The sequence below is a fragment of the Pomacea canaliculata genome, linkage group LG3, assembly GCF_003073045.1.
Source record: "Pomacea canaliculata isolate SZHN2017 linkage group LG3, ASM307304v1, whole genome shotgun sequence".
NCBI lineage: Eukaryota > Metazoa > Mollusca > Gastropoda > Architaenioglossa > Ampullariidae > Pomacea > Pomacea canaliculata.
Window position 1 is genome coordinate 17,360,250 of NC_037592.1, and position 13,087 is coordinate 17,373,336.

General features: G+C 41.6%; 1 protein-coding gene across 1 annotated transcript; it reads left to right on the forward strand.

The window, feature by feature from the left end:
* Window positions 1-2,448: 2,448 nt before the first annotated feature.
* LOC112560908 (low affinity immunoglobulin epsilon Fc receptor-like) lies at window positions 2,449-11,747 on the forward strand. Its single transcript, XM_025233019.1, has 4 exons — window positions 2,449-2,648; window positions 5,228-5,428; window positions 6,684-6,872; window positions 7,336-11,747. Exons 1-4 carry the CDS (start codon window positions 2,498-2,500, stop codon window positions 7,584-7,586), a joined length of 792 nt encoding a protein of 263 aa, XP_025088804.1. The 5' UTR covers window positions 2,449-2,497; the 3' UTR covers window positions 7,587-11,747.
* Window positions 11,748-13,087: the final 1,340 nt, after the last annotated feature.

Below are 13,087 nucleotides of genomic sequence, written 5' to 3' on the forward strand. Positions count from 1 at the left end.
TAAGTAAAGATCTTGGTATACATATATATATATGTGTGTGTATAACTTTTCGGTGAGCACAGTTACTAGAGGAGTTTATGACCTCGGTGACCTCACTTACGACCACGTGCTTCTCGCCACGTGCTTTTCCTCGTCGCGCACCTTGCTGGCTGATGATGAGCTTAAACACCTGAAACATTCATCGCTGTTAGTCATCGCTGACACTAGGGATGCTGATGAACTGTGGGTAATGATCTCATTATTGTTTTCTCAGAGCTGTGACCAATACCTGGCCTTTGATGTCACGTGACTGAAGACTTGCAGCGAGGTCACCAAGAGCGATCAGTGTTGTGTGAGAGCTTGAACCCCCGGCAATTCCCCCTTGGCACAGTAAAAGAAATCCTCATACATTAGCAATTAGCAATGGTTTTGCTTTGCAGAAAACTGTAATTAGTGAAACCGTTTGCACACGAAGCGATTACAGTTGTTAATGTCTGGGACTACTTACACCCAGCAATAATCATTATGTACATGTTTATTTACAGATCTTGCAGTTTAAACATTTTTCTGTTTTTACTTGTGGACGCTGCAGGAAAACGTCTGGTTTTTCTTTCAATGCAAGATGTTGGCATACATTTAAAAACAATTGCAACTGCACAGATTGTCTGAATATCATTTCAAGCTCCTCCACCCAGTCACCAGTTGAGATGTCGGGACGGGCAACAGTAACATTAGGTGACAGGGTCTCTCTTGTTGTTACTTCTTGCTTTCCCGTAATAATTTGTTGACATTCTGGACACACTTTCCGTTGTATCTTTTTAGCGATGTAACCAGAAATTCAAGCTAAAATATTTTCCTCAGGAGTCGATTGTTCCTCGGACGAGTTGGTGAAAGCAAACTGCAAGATTTCTCAACTTTCGCTTTGATCACACCTTGCTTCAGAAATCGCGGAGTGAGCTGAGCTCTGGTGGTGTTCAGTGTCAAGAGAAAGTCATCTCCGTCCTCGATACAGTTGTTTCTTGCACTTTGCATGATGAGACCATCCATCATCTACCATCATCTGGCACAGAAAGAGTCAACATCTGATGAAGGTTGTTTACTTTCACTTCGAGCGCTCGTTTTAAAAAAGGATGTTTCTTTTCTGTTTGTTCCGTAGCCGAACTGGGTGGTTTGTGGGTGGGGGTGACACGGTGACACATAGCTGACAAATCAGTCGGTGTCCACTGTGTCTCTAAAGAAGAGGAACCTATAAATAACACATTTTTGAAATGATTTTGAACGATTTTAAATAAATTGTCCACTGTTGTCCAGCTTTATTTACAGCATTCTTCAGGTTGTGCAGGCAGCCATGTGCTAAATGCAACTGATGAACCTTGGAAGTTTGGTTCACGCAAATTTTACTACTTGTAGTATTTACATCTTTTATCTCGTCTTATTCGTTTTTCTTTTCTTTCACTTGCTCCTTTTGTTGAAATATCATTTCGCTGTGATAGTCTTCTTACAGTCAGCGGTGCCGGTGGATTCCGTACATCAGACATGGTCGGAACTGAACACCAGACCTTGTGCTTGTTCAAGGGTTCATGAAATGTCTTGGCTCCAAATGGTGAGAGCAGAGAGCACAGTCCACATGTTGGGTGACCCTGCAGTCCTGCACCCACTTCTTACATCTCTAGAAATGACAACACAACAATAGTGAAACTGTTCAACATCATACATGGTAAGCCAACGATTATAGCAACTTTTTAATCGAGTAAAAAAATAAAAAATAAAAAAAAAAAGGAAAATGCTCTCCTCTCTTTCGGAAAAGAGAACAATCGAAAATCTTGAGTTTGACAGTACCACCAATATTATTAATAATTCATGGTGTTTTGCTGTTGTTGTCTTGTGAGAGTCCTGTAACCAGGCCGCTATTACACAGGACCTGGGCAGCTTCAGGCAATCGTTGTTCTTTTGTGAAAAAATCGTTGGGAGAGTGAACGGGTTGCGAGACTCATTCGTCTGTGAAATGTAAACATTTTAAAATAATTAATTTTGTGAGTAAATTTATTTCATCACTTTTAATGTGGCTGTTCGGACTAGGGTTTTTTTTCAGACTGTGACTCCTGCTGAGTCCATTGATCATCTGTTGTTTCAATGAGACTATGTTGTCGTGTTTGAGTCTATCTACGCTTCTCTGTGCCAGGTCAGGAAAGGTCAACACTATGACTGGTGGCATTGTGACCATCTGAAGTGATGTATACAGACCATCAGCCCACTCTTCCTACCGCCGCTGCTCGATATAACAGTCTACCACATATCCTTGTTTTTATTATTGAAGTAATTCTCTATTAAATTAAACTTGACAGAAGGAATAGTCGTATTGCCCAGCATTCTGAAAACTTTTAAAACATTACACAGACTGGCGCTGAGATATATTCTTTGGTCGTTTCCGATGGATTAGAAATAAAGGTCTATGTCTGATTAAAAAGATACGTATCGGGGACTGTGTGTGGTGTATCGTTGTACCTTGCGATAATCAATGATCACAGAAAACTCAAGAACTTTGTGGGAGGAATATTATGGTCTAGGATCCGAGCTTTCTGGAGGCGCTGGTGGCAGGACTGCGATGGAGTGGGTGAACATGGTGCGGTGGTGGACGCTGACTCTGACTTCAGTGGTGACTGTGGGAGGTAAGACAGGGTTACTTGTTTGTAGAGAGGAGGATGTAGGTGAGGTCGTGTCAACAGTCAGAGACAATCGTCAAAGCTATTAACACCGTAAATGAACGTATTAAACACGTAAAATCAAAATAAGTAAATCATAATGTTGAGTACAAGGCTACGACGGAGACTAATTTTTCAGTCAGTCTTTGTTCATCAAGTGAAAAAAATACAAAGTCGTGTATGGTCTCGAATATGAATTCCTGGAACTTACTGACATCTACACATTTGTAAAATTTCATTTTCTTGGGGTGTTTTAATATCATCTAAACATTTTTAGGGTTTGATACACAGTTACAAGGACTCGTCTTCCTCTACAGAACCACGATACCTTCAGTTCATGTTATCCGATTCCTCTTTTCGGTTTATTTGTCTTTTAGTAGTTCATCCTTCTGTCCTTCGTACGTTGTCCATGTCTCGTTTTTGTCTCAGGTGCTAAGAGCATACGCTAATTATTGTTGTTGTTGTTGTTATTATTATTATTATTATTATTATTATTATTATTATTATTATTATTATTAAACTCTCATTGTGTGTAAGCTGCTCTTAAAATGAAGGTGAACAGGCATATAGAACAGGGAGAAAGAAAAACATTCTTTCTGGCCATGTTTCAGTCTAAATCAGTTTTGGTAGGCAATGCTTTGCTCTAAGGCCATCCATGCTGAAAATGTTCTCTCACATTTTGGGCTTTTAAATAACAAAAAAAAAAAATAATAATAATAAAAAAATAAAAATGAAGTAACATTATTTTAGCATGAAGTAAGCACCTGTACGATACCTGTAATAATCTCTTCTAGTCATTTCATTTTTATGGGGTTGGGGAAGGAAAACATTCTCCCTGAAGTATTACAGACAAGACTTTTCCGATACCAGAGTAATGCATTATGGGCTTGCTCTTGTTCTCGCTTCTTTTCAAAAAGTGTTTGTGTGGCGATCTTTCGTGTGAGCACTGGACACACCAAAGGATGGCGAGCTGAGAGCACAGCATCCTACATCAGTCTATCGAGCTGCTTGCCCACTAAAAAGCCTTCCTGTGTAAGAACAAAATAGCCAGCCGGAAGTCAGGATGCGGAATGTCGGGAAGGTTTTATGATGCTTCGGGGTAGCTTCCGCTTGCTGCAGTGCTCCGAAGAACGGAAGCTACAACCAATTAAGTAAAAACATACAAAAGAAAACAAAAGAAATACCGAGTCTTGTCAAATTGCAATCAGCGAAGTTGAAAATTGTGCCAAACAAACAAAATTGTCATGATAGAATGACAGCTGTGACACAGTGCACGGTTATTGACTTAGCTTTAGCCAACATTCTCATTTCCGGACTCAGAGCCATCAAGCATCGATAGAAGGTCAATATAATCCTCTACTTAGTGACACCCTTAATTAACATGCTTTCAGTTCTACTAATGGCTGTTGTCTAGACGACAGAAGCTTATTTACTTACGGCGCAAAATGCCTGACCTTTTTGGTCTCTACTATGCCTTTAAAATAATTTGAAAAGGAAGCGGAAATAGGATGTTTATCAGCCACAATTTAGTACTTGTGACTGAAACAGAAATCACCTGTGACTAAACAATAATCACCTGTGAGTAAAACAAACCACGTGAGACGAGACTGTCATAAAGCTGCCACTGTGTTGCCTCCATCAATATTTCAACCTCTCAAAGGTGAGCAGCAGGCTGTTCGTGTATTTCCATGTCGAGTCTCTCAGTCTGTTGTGATATGGTTACAGCGGTCTCACGACAATTACTGAGCCACTTTGGCGATTACGTAACGCGAGATGACAAGCCAGACACGTGCAGGGAAACGAGTGTTTCTGCGGGCCTCCATTATCACGTGACATATCTGACGTCAGTCGATATTCCATTGCACGTGCATGTCACTCTGGATTATGTCAGTCCTGCTAGCTGCTACCTGAACATTCTGTTGTAGAAAGAAAGAAAGAAAGAAAGAAAGAAAGAAAGAAGAAAGAAAGAAGAAAAAAAAAGAAAGCGCTTGCTGTGAATCAAACAGTTTCTCCTTATTTTCAATGTTTGTGTTTTCACCTCCGCTGTCTTCCGGTGAACTCTGCAGCCCGTGCACTGAGCTTCCTTATTGTTGTTGTTTCATGATTTATAAATAGGTTGTTTACACAGAGATCTTCAGGCTTAAACTACATTTCTTCCAAATAAGAATTGATTGAGGTTGTAAAGGTGGTGGGGCATCAAACCTCTTCCAAAGACAGGGTTGACCGTTGCTGGCCTTATTTCTGGATAAATAATACAATAATTTCAGTTCACTTGTAGGTAAATATCGGTGTAAATGCTGGTGAGTTTGTATGCCAGATGAATTTGTGCCCCTTTATGTGTCAATACGAAGGAAGTATTTTTATTATTTAAGCGTGTTTAATTTTCTTCCCAAAAAATAAAAAATGAAGAATAGAACCTGTAATGTATAATATTCTCTCGTCGATTACACGCTCGATGAGATTCATTTTTAATACTGCAAATTGTTTTCTTTCCGAATCAGTTTTATTACAAAATGTTTGTGACTGTGAGTTCCTGTGTGTCCCAGCCTCCCAGTGGCTACAGACGAGCGAGTCGTGCTACTACCTCCACAACGTCACGCAGACGTTCGACAACGCAAGCGCCACCTGCCGGTCACTTCACAGCCGCTTGGTGACGCTGGAGACGATGAGCGAGTACGTCACCGTCACAGACTTCATCGCCACTGCGCCAGAGGTGTGGGTTCACCTGCAACGAACTTACACAACAGGTGTGTTCCCCTCACCTCTGTGTGTCTGTCTGATGTCTGTCTGATGTCTGTGTGATGTCTGATGTCTGTCTGATGTCTGATGTGTGATGTCTGTCTGATGTCTGTGTGATGTCTGTCTGATGTCTGATGTCTGATGTCTGTCTGATGTCTGTGTGATGTCTGTCTGATGTCTGTCTGATGTCTGTGTGATGTCTGTCTGATGTCTGATGTCTGATGTCTGATGTCTGTGTGATGTCTGTCTGATGTCTGTCTGATGTCTGTGTGATGTCTGTCTGATGTCTGTCTGATGTCTGTGTGATGTCTGTCTGATGTCTGTCTGATGTCTGATGTCTGTCTGATGTCTGTCTGATGTCTGTGTGATGTCTGTCTGATGGATGTGTGATGTCTGATGCCTGATGTCTGTCTGATGGATGTCTCATCTCACTCAAGTAACTTGTGTAGCGCCATGTTCAAGCTCATGGCGACACTCATAACAAGCAAATGTCTTGTCTATAAAATGTCATTTAAGATAATGAATGATGTTGCAGCAGCTGCTCTCAGCTTGCTCAATTCATTTGAAAAGCTGTAAGCAGGTTGTGATTGTTTCCATGGACACCACAGTTCCACAGAACTAATGAGACAGACTGCTGTTTACAGGACAGATTGCAGAATGCTTTTTAATAAACACACAATGTGTTTACAAGCTGCCGGAAAGAAAGCAAATCCATCGATACAATACTGTCAAACGGTCAACCTGTAATCATATTTATTAGTCACAAATTGAAATGTTTTCTTATTCTGTGTTGGTTTGGTGCTTGATGAACTGCGGGAACACTGCGATAGTATTCAGCGGAAACAAGTATCACGGAAGATTTCTATTTCTTTCTTGCAAGAACATCAAAACAGTTTAACTGATTACAACAGTGAACGATAGAAAATGAAGGTGTAGCATCTTGTAACAGATTAAAGTGTTTAGGGTCTGCATGACAACAAAGCAGGGAGAACACAGCACTGCACCGTCTGTGTGACAATAGATGAAAGCCAAATGGCCTCAGATGCTACTACTTATCATAATAATAAGATTGTGCATGGGAATGTTTGGTACTAATTAGACTAGAAAAGTTTAATACATTTTGTCTTGTGAATGTTTGATAGTTGATATATAGATTGAGAGCAGGAGAAGTGAAATAGTGTTTTGTAGCAAACAAAGCTCAGTTATTTGGAAAAGGTAACAGACCCCTCATACCTGTAAGCCTGTGATCAAATCTTACATCAGATCCGCTGAATGTCTGGCCGGACGGGACGCCGGTCAACAGCTCCATGTGGGTACCCGGAGAACCCAACAACAGCGGCGACTGTGTCCGGCTGGTGAAAAACTACCTGCAAGCCACTGCATACACCCGCCACCTCCTGGCTGACCACCCGTGTACCAACCTCTACCTGGCCCTGTGTGAGAGACCCTACGGTACGTCCATGGCCACCCTTTGGTCCTCGTCCTTTGTCATCGGTCTGAGACCGACAATGTCTCTCCAAGCTTTAAAATGTCTACTACTTACACATACACACCACGAATACAATATATACACATATATATATACACATACAGAGGATGTTTTAAGTACAAAATACACATGCAGAGGTTTAAAACACTTATAAAACATATATGTGTGTTTGTACACATATGATGTTACACTTTTCTGTACGTATATTGCTTGTCTCCCACTTTCTGCCTCACATATGGTCCAATTTAATTCTCATTGTGTCTCCAGCATCCAGCTTAGTGAGTTTAGTGGACAACAAAGAACTGATTGTTCAAAGGATTACCACTACTGCACACATACAGAAATTCAATATGATTTTGTACGAAATGTTTTGTATCTGCTTTGTTTCACACCCAACGTTTTAATATTTTTCGCTCATGTTTTCAGTCCCTGCCAAGACAACCAGCACTCGGGTGGTCAGCCCCACCCTGACAGATCTTTGCCAACTGTTTCAAGTTCCTTCCGCCAGCCTGCTGAGGTGTGCTCAGATGTGTTCAGAGGAGACAACGTGTAACGTCTACGGGTACGACAAGCGAGCTGAGAGGTGTTCACTGTACAAACACTCCGCCTCGTGCAGTCAGACCGTCGTCATGACAACTGCAGTCAACTACTACAACCTTTGGCGTTACTGCTACTGAGCTCGCCACCACCGACCACCGACCACCGACACTCGTAACTGCACATCCTTCTCGTCTGTAAACATCCTGTAAACAACCCTTACATTGTGGAATACGAACACGTAGATACTTGGCCACGTAGTCGCGTGTGCAGCCATCTGTGTCCGACTTAAAAAGTCTTTCTGTTTTACTTTCTGTTTCGTGAGCTTCAAGTGACCTCATAGTAGCCCCCTACACGACGGCACCAACTTCCACCAAGCACACGAACATAGTTTAATCTGTCTGCACAGCCTTCATTAATCAGCAACATGGAAGATGCCCAGTACACTTGCCAGAAATTATATGAAAGAAATTGTGTTGACAGCGAATTAGTTCAGGAATAAGCAATGAACAATGACTGTGTCTCCGAGCGACTCCTTCAAGCACTGAGCCAATGACCGGACCTGGACTTACTGGGTTGGGATACTGCGATGGTCAATGCTTTATTCCGAAAACAACAGCAATCGTAAAACTCGTAAACTTTTCACTTGGGATTTCTTCATCTCAGAGTTATCTATTCGTTGATGAGGTCATTAATGAAAGAAAGTTAACAATTAAATATTTGTAAGAGTGCCCCTCACACTTTTATATTTTAAGTTATATTTATTAAAGAAAATCCCGAGAGGCACTCTAGGTCATCATTATATCATAGTTTCTGTTTTACTTTGACAACACCTGTCAGAAAATGACTTTGACACAATTAAATAATCTAATAAATACTTTTCTGTGTTAAGAAATTGTGAAACTTATCTTGATCATAGATTGTGAATGTCAAAGGAAATGTTGACTTCTTCCCTCCCCCTCCACAAGTGTAGTAAAACATCAGTTTTGTCAGTAGCCGTTTGTTAAAAGGTGTGTTTAGAACAGGGAGGGGGAGCCTTTTTCCTCCAAGGTCCATTTTGATATGTATAATTATAACATCATTTGCGGGTCGTACAAGATTATCAGCCTGCTCTGTCAATGTCTGTTTGGTCAAGATGTGTTTTGGCTATGGTATGTTAATACTTTGTAAAGTGTACAATCCCAGCCTGCCTGGCACTGCTGTCCTCATGACCACAGTCTACCTTGTGTAATCAGGTGCTCGAAAAATATGTTGTGCTCCTATACAAATCATAGCCAAACAACTGTTTGGAGTCTGTAAAATATATGTTTATGAGAAGATGTATCTAGAATGTATCTAGATTACTAGAAAAGATAAAATTATAGCAGAAGGAAAATCCTGCTATCTACCGTTTTCAGTCAGCGACCTTGAGACTTTCAACCACCAACAGTTCCCTGAAACGCAGCCGTGGCACCGCTCTACTCATTGCTAATTAATTGTCTAACCTACTTCAAGTATGTTTATACCCGGTTTACTCGAAATTCTGTGTGGTATTCATTACGACCGAAATACCTTTGTGTCAGCGACTGACTTCACGCGAAAACGATGCAAAATCCGTTTTTCCCGTGAAAAAGGAAGTGCAGCGACCTCAGCCACCCATTCATCACCACGTCATCCTGTAACGCCACGCACCGAGATGTTGACCGTGTATCCGTCATGTTGTCGTCTCCACTTCGCCCTGAGACTGTCCTCCCACCCCAGTAATAAGCAGGGGGTGCAGGTAATTAAGCATTCAGAAAAAGCCCCGGAGGTCTCGCCCTGCTCGGGGTGGAGAGGGGAGCGCGTCCGGTTGTGTCTGTCACACCGTCTCTTCTGAGTAAAGGGCGACTTGTCCACAGCAACACATTTATTCTCTGAAGCGGCAGCCTCCTCATGCTGACCTCGTGAGGGTGAAGATGGATGACCTTCGCGATGTTGAATGTTAGACATGACCCGGGCATGACACAGTTCTTAATCCTGACCCTTTGACCGCGGAGGCGCTGTGACATCTTTGTACCTGACTTCATCGCAGTAGTGTCATGGCTGACATCCTGTTTTCAGCTCTGTTATCGCATTTTCCCACCTTGCCGGATTCATGTTTATCCTATTTGTGAGTCAGGTTGATGGGTATATGTAGGTGAGAGTGAGAAAGGTAAAGAGAGGCATGGGGATAAACACACAAGTGCTCGATCCTTTATTTGTTTGCTTTTTTTTTCTCTTTTCTTCCTTATCAAATGGGATCTCTGTATGTGTGTGCGTGTTCATACGCGACCCCAGGAAAGAATATATTTGTCAACATGCCAGCTGTTATGGAATCTGTTTCAACTATTGCTTTCCTCTCCCTGCCAGTGGCTAGGACCAAAAAAGGTATAAATGATATTACATGTATATGATATACAAAAATGTGATGTTGCTCGCAGACGCTTACTGTATTTATGATTGTTGTCAGGCGCCATTTGCTGTTTTTGCGAGTCTTCTGTTCTAAAACAGGTGAATGGGAAAATCATAAATCATTTTCATAACATCACATTAGGATACTTCTATTTATATATTTATTACAGATAGTTATTTCTTTTCTAACAGTACAAGGTCACGTGAGGTTAAAATGCTCTTTATACGCTGCTGACAGGAGTGATAGTGGAGTGCTCCCTGGCATGAAGTAAAAGACTTTCGATAAAACCACGTGAATTAGTCAAAAAGTCTTAATGCTTGACAGAAATGACAATTAATACTCGTCAGGAATATTATTATCCCAATGCCGTGGCATAAATCTAGACTTTATTCTTTTTTCTTGTTGTACTTTGATCCATGAAAATCCAATCCAAAACTGGGTGAGAGCAGCGGGTAGCCGATCCGCGATTATCATCTTTTGATGTTGTTGTTGTTGGAGCGATGCTTTAACAATCGTTGACATAGGTGTGTTGAAAGGTTTCTCTGAACGGCTGGTTTTGTAAGCATGTTTACGGCTGATCTAACGCATAAATCAGTAACCAGTACAATCGGAAGAACTCATTTTAGACATGTTGCACTGAAAATGGTGTTGAGGGCCGAAGGGGTTCACGTTCTATTGTCAGCTTGTGTAGTTGAAGTGTTCACCATGCAGAGCACTGAAATTTAAAGGCCGATAACTACGCTTGTCTTGGTCGAGTTACCATTAGCAGGATTTACCTCCCTTGTTTAAGCGTTCAAATTCTAGCATCTGGCTGGCTAGCACTCTTCAATCAGTTAATTGTCGCAAGGTTAGTTCTTTACTTCTGCTGAATGTGTGTGTGTACTCGAGAGATTGTATAAGTATCCTACTTTCTTGTAAAGTTCTGTGCACACTACAAAAAAACTCCAGCGTTTTTGTGTTCATGCATTTGCGTATGTGTCGTTGGAAAAGGGAGAATGAAATATATGTATACTATTTACAATTATATTTTATATAACATCAGTTTAAATTTCTCAATTACAACCGTGTAGTTTAACATATTTACCCCTTTATATCCTTCCTGAAACAGAGAGCCGACTCCAGACCTTGTTTCTTTTTTTTTTTTTTTTTTTTGCCGAGGCTTTTTTTTTTTTTTGTCTCTCCATCTTCTTGAAACAAATCCTTCGTATGAAAGCCTTTTATAGGAGGAAGTCAGGGCACGAGACCCACTACTCTCATTCCCCGTGCCCCGCGCGCTGTGAGTAAACGCATTGCAATCCGCCTCCTCCATGCCCTTGATGTGCATGCATCTCTGTGACCTGATGGCTCACGTGCGCGACCTGGCAACGACTCCGCGGAGCACCGACGCTGACCTCGTCCTCGGGGTCACTAAACAGATGCCCTCCTCCCCTCAGTGTAGGTTATCTTGCCTGCCTCACGGTGTAGTAGGTTTTATTTTATGAATTGATTTATTTATGTCTGTTCGCTGTCTCGGCATTGTAGTAAGAATCTTTACTGCTGCAGGTATCGCCCGGCTGAATATTCACAAAGGGTGGAGAGGTATCCGTCATACGGTTCAAGCAGGTGCTTTCCCTTAGTTCACCAGAATAGGACTTTGTGTTTTGAAAAGACAGGATAAAATTGATGCAGTTGTCAAAATCTTCCATAATGATTACTTTAAATATGTATAGCACCTAAAGTCCCGCACTCAGTGACCTCAGCATTAAATATGTATTATATACGGGTCGATAAAGAATAATCAAGACCTGAACAGTTTTATCATAAGACAAGCACCGTGTTCAGAATATGAGAAGAATGAACATCTCATCACCTCTTGAACGCACTTGTAGACAATCATGGACACAGACACAGAGCAGCAACACACACAAACACTCACCGCCTCTATTCATGTTCTTTGGGATTAAAAAAAAAAATCAGGTTCTCTCAGAAATGGCACGTTACGAAATGCGATTGACAGCAGCAAGAACCAGGCCCATGAGGATGCAACATGCTCTTCTTGCGGTGTGTTTTGTTTTTTTTTTTTTTTTCTCTCTCTCCTTCTCTCAGGAAGAAGTATCAGAATGAGTAAGCGCCACCTGCCGGGCGACTCCCACGTATACAGCGCCACCTGTCCGTCAATGGAATCGGCCGTACCGTCGGCGTTCCTTCGTCACCAGAGTTATTTCAGGGAATGTCGAGAACATTCCAAGTGGAAATCATCTAGAAGTTTCCAGACGCCGTCCTGCGCGTGTTGCCAGATTCCTGGCGGACATGCGAGACTCAAACACGATTCTTTACTTTTCTGCAGTTTCACAACATTCGCTAGTACTTGAGTTCACGACTACAACAATCGGTAGTCTTGTCTGATGACTGCTAACACTAAACCGTTGTGGAAGGTGTATTTGCCTCCCTCCTCTCTCTCTCTCTAACACTCACCCACACAAAGTGAGCTCCCCTCCTGGAGGGACGGAGGAAACAATTAGAGTCAGTCTGCCAGCTAACTGTATCCGCCTGCAACTTGCACGTAAGTGTTGGCGAAAATAGAAAAGATCGGGCCCGAAATTGAACGATGTTCAACTCTGTTCAACTTTTTACAGAATCCATGCATTCTTTCTTGTACTGTTCTCTCCTACTGCCCTGTGTTGTGTCGGCCTACTCGCTTCGTTTCGTAAGATTCCTCTTCGGTGCTCTTGATAGACATCATTTGTCTTCTTGCGTGTACAGCTGCATGTTTGATATCCATGCATTCTAACACAGTAATATTCAATGGTTGTTTATGCTGTCCATGTTGTCCATAGCATGAAGACCTGCTGGGCATACACTTCGCATCAACAGACTCTCAAGAAATTCTCACCTTCCAATAAATATAACCGGGCCATTACAAATGCCTCTCAATTATCTCTTTTTCATAACTCAAGATAAAGGTGAGGTGTTTTTTTAATTTAAAAAAATACAGACAGAAAGAAGGAACCAAAAGTCATCGTTAGACAGATACCAAAACGTACAAGTCGTTGTCCCGAGTAAATAATGGCTAGCATTATTGTGTATGTACTTCTATAGCAGCGTGCAGACTTCAAGGATGTAAGCTTAGACCGTATTCATAAACCAGAGACAAAATAACATAAAAACAAAATAACATAACAATCTGAAGTCTTGACTGTCTGTCAGAATGACAAGGCGTTTTTCCTCGATTTCCCCATTTTACACACAGGT

Excerpts from the sequence above, each read along its gene's own strand:
- LOC112560908 (XM_025233019.1), top strand. The coding sequence starts at position 2,498 with ATGATCACAGAAAACTCAAGAACTTTGTGGGAGGAATATTATGGTCTA. Across the intron at positions 5,429-6,683 it reads GCAACGAACTTACACAACAG|ATCCGCTGAATGTCTGGCCG; the intron begins GTGTGTTCCCCT and ends ATCTTACATCAG. Across the intron at positions 6,873-7,335 it reads CCTGTGTGAGAGACCCTACG|TCCCTGCCAAGACAACCAGC; the intron begins GTACGTCCATGG and ends TCATGTTTTCAG.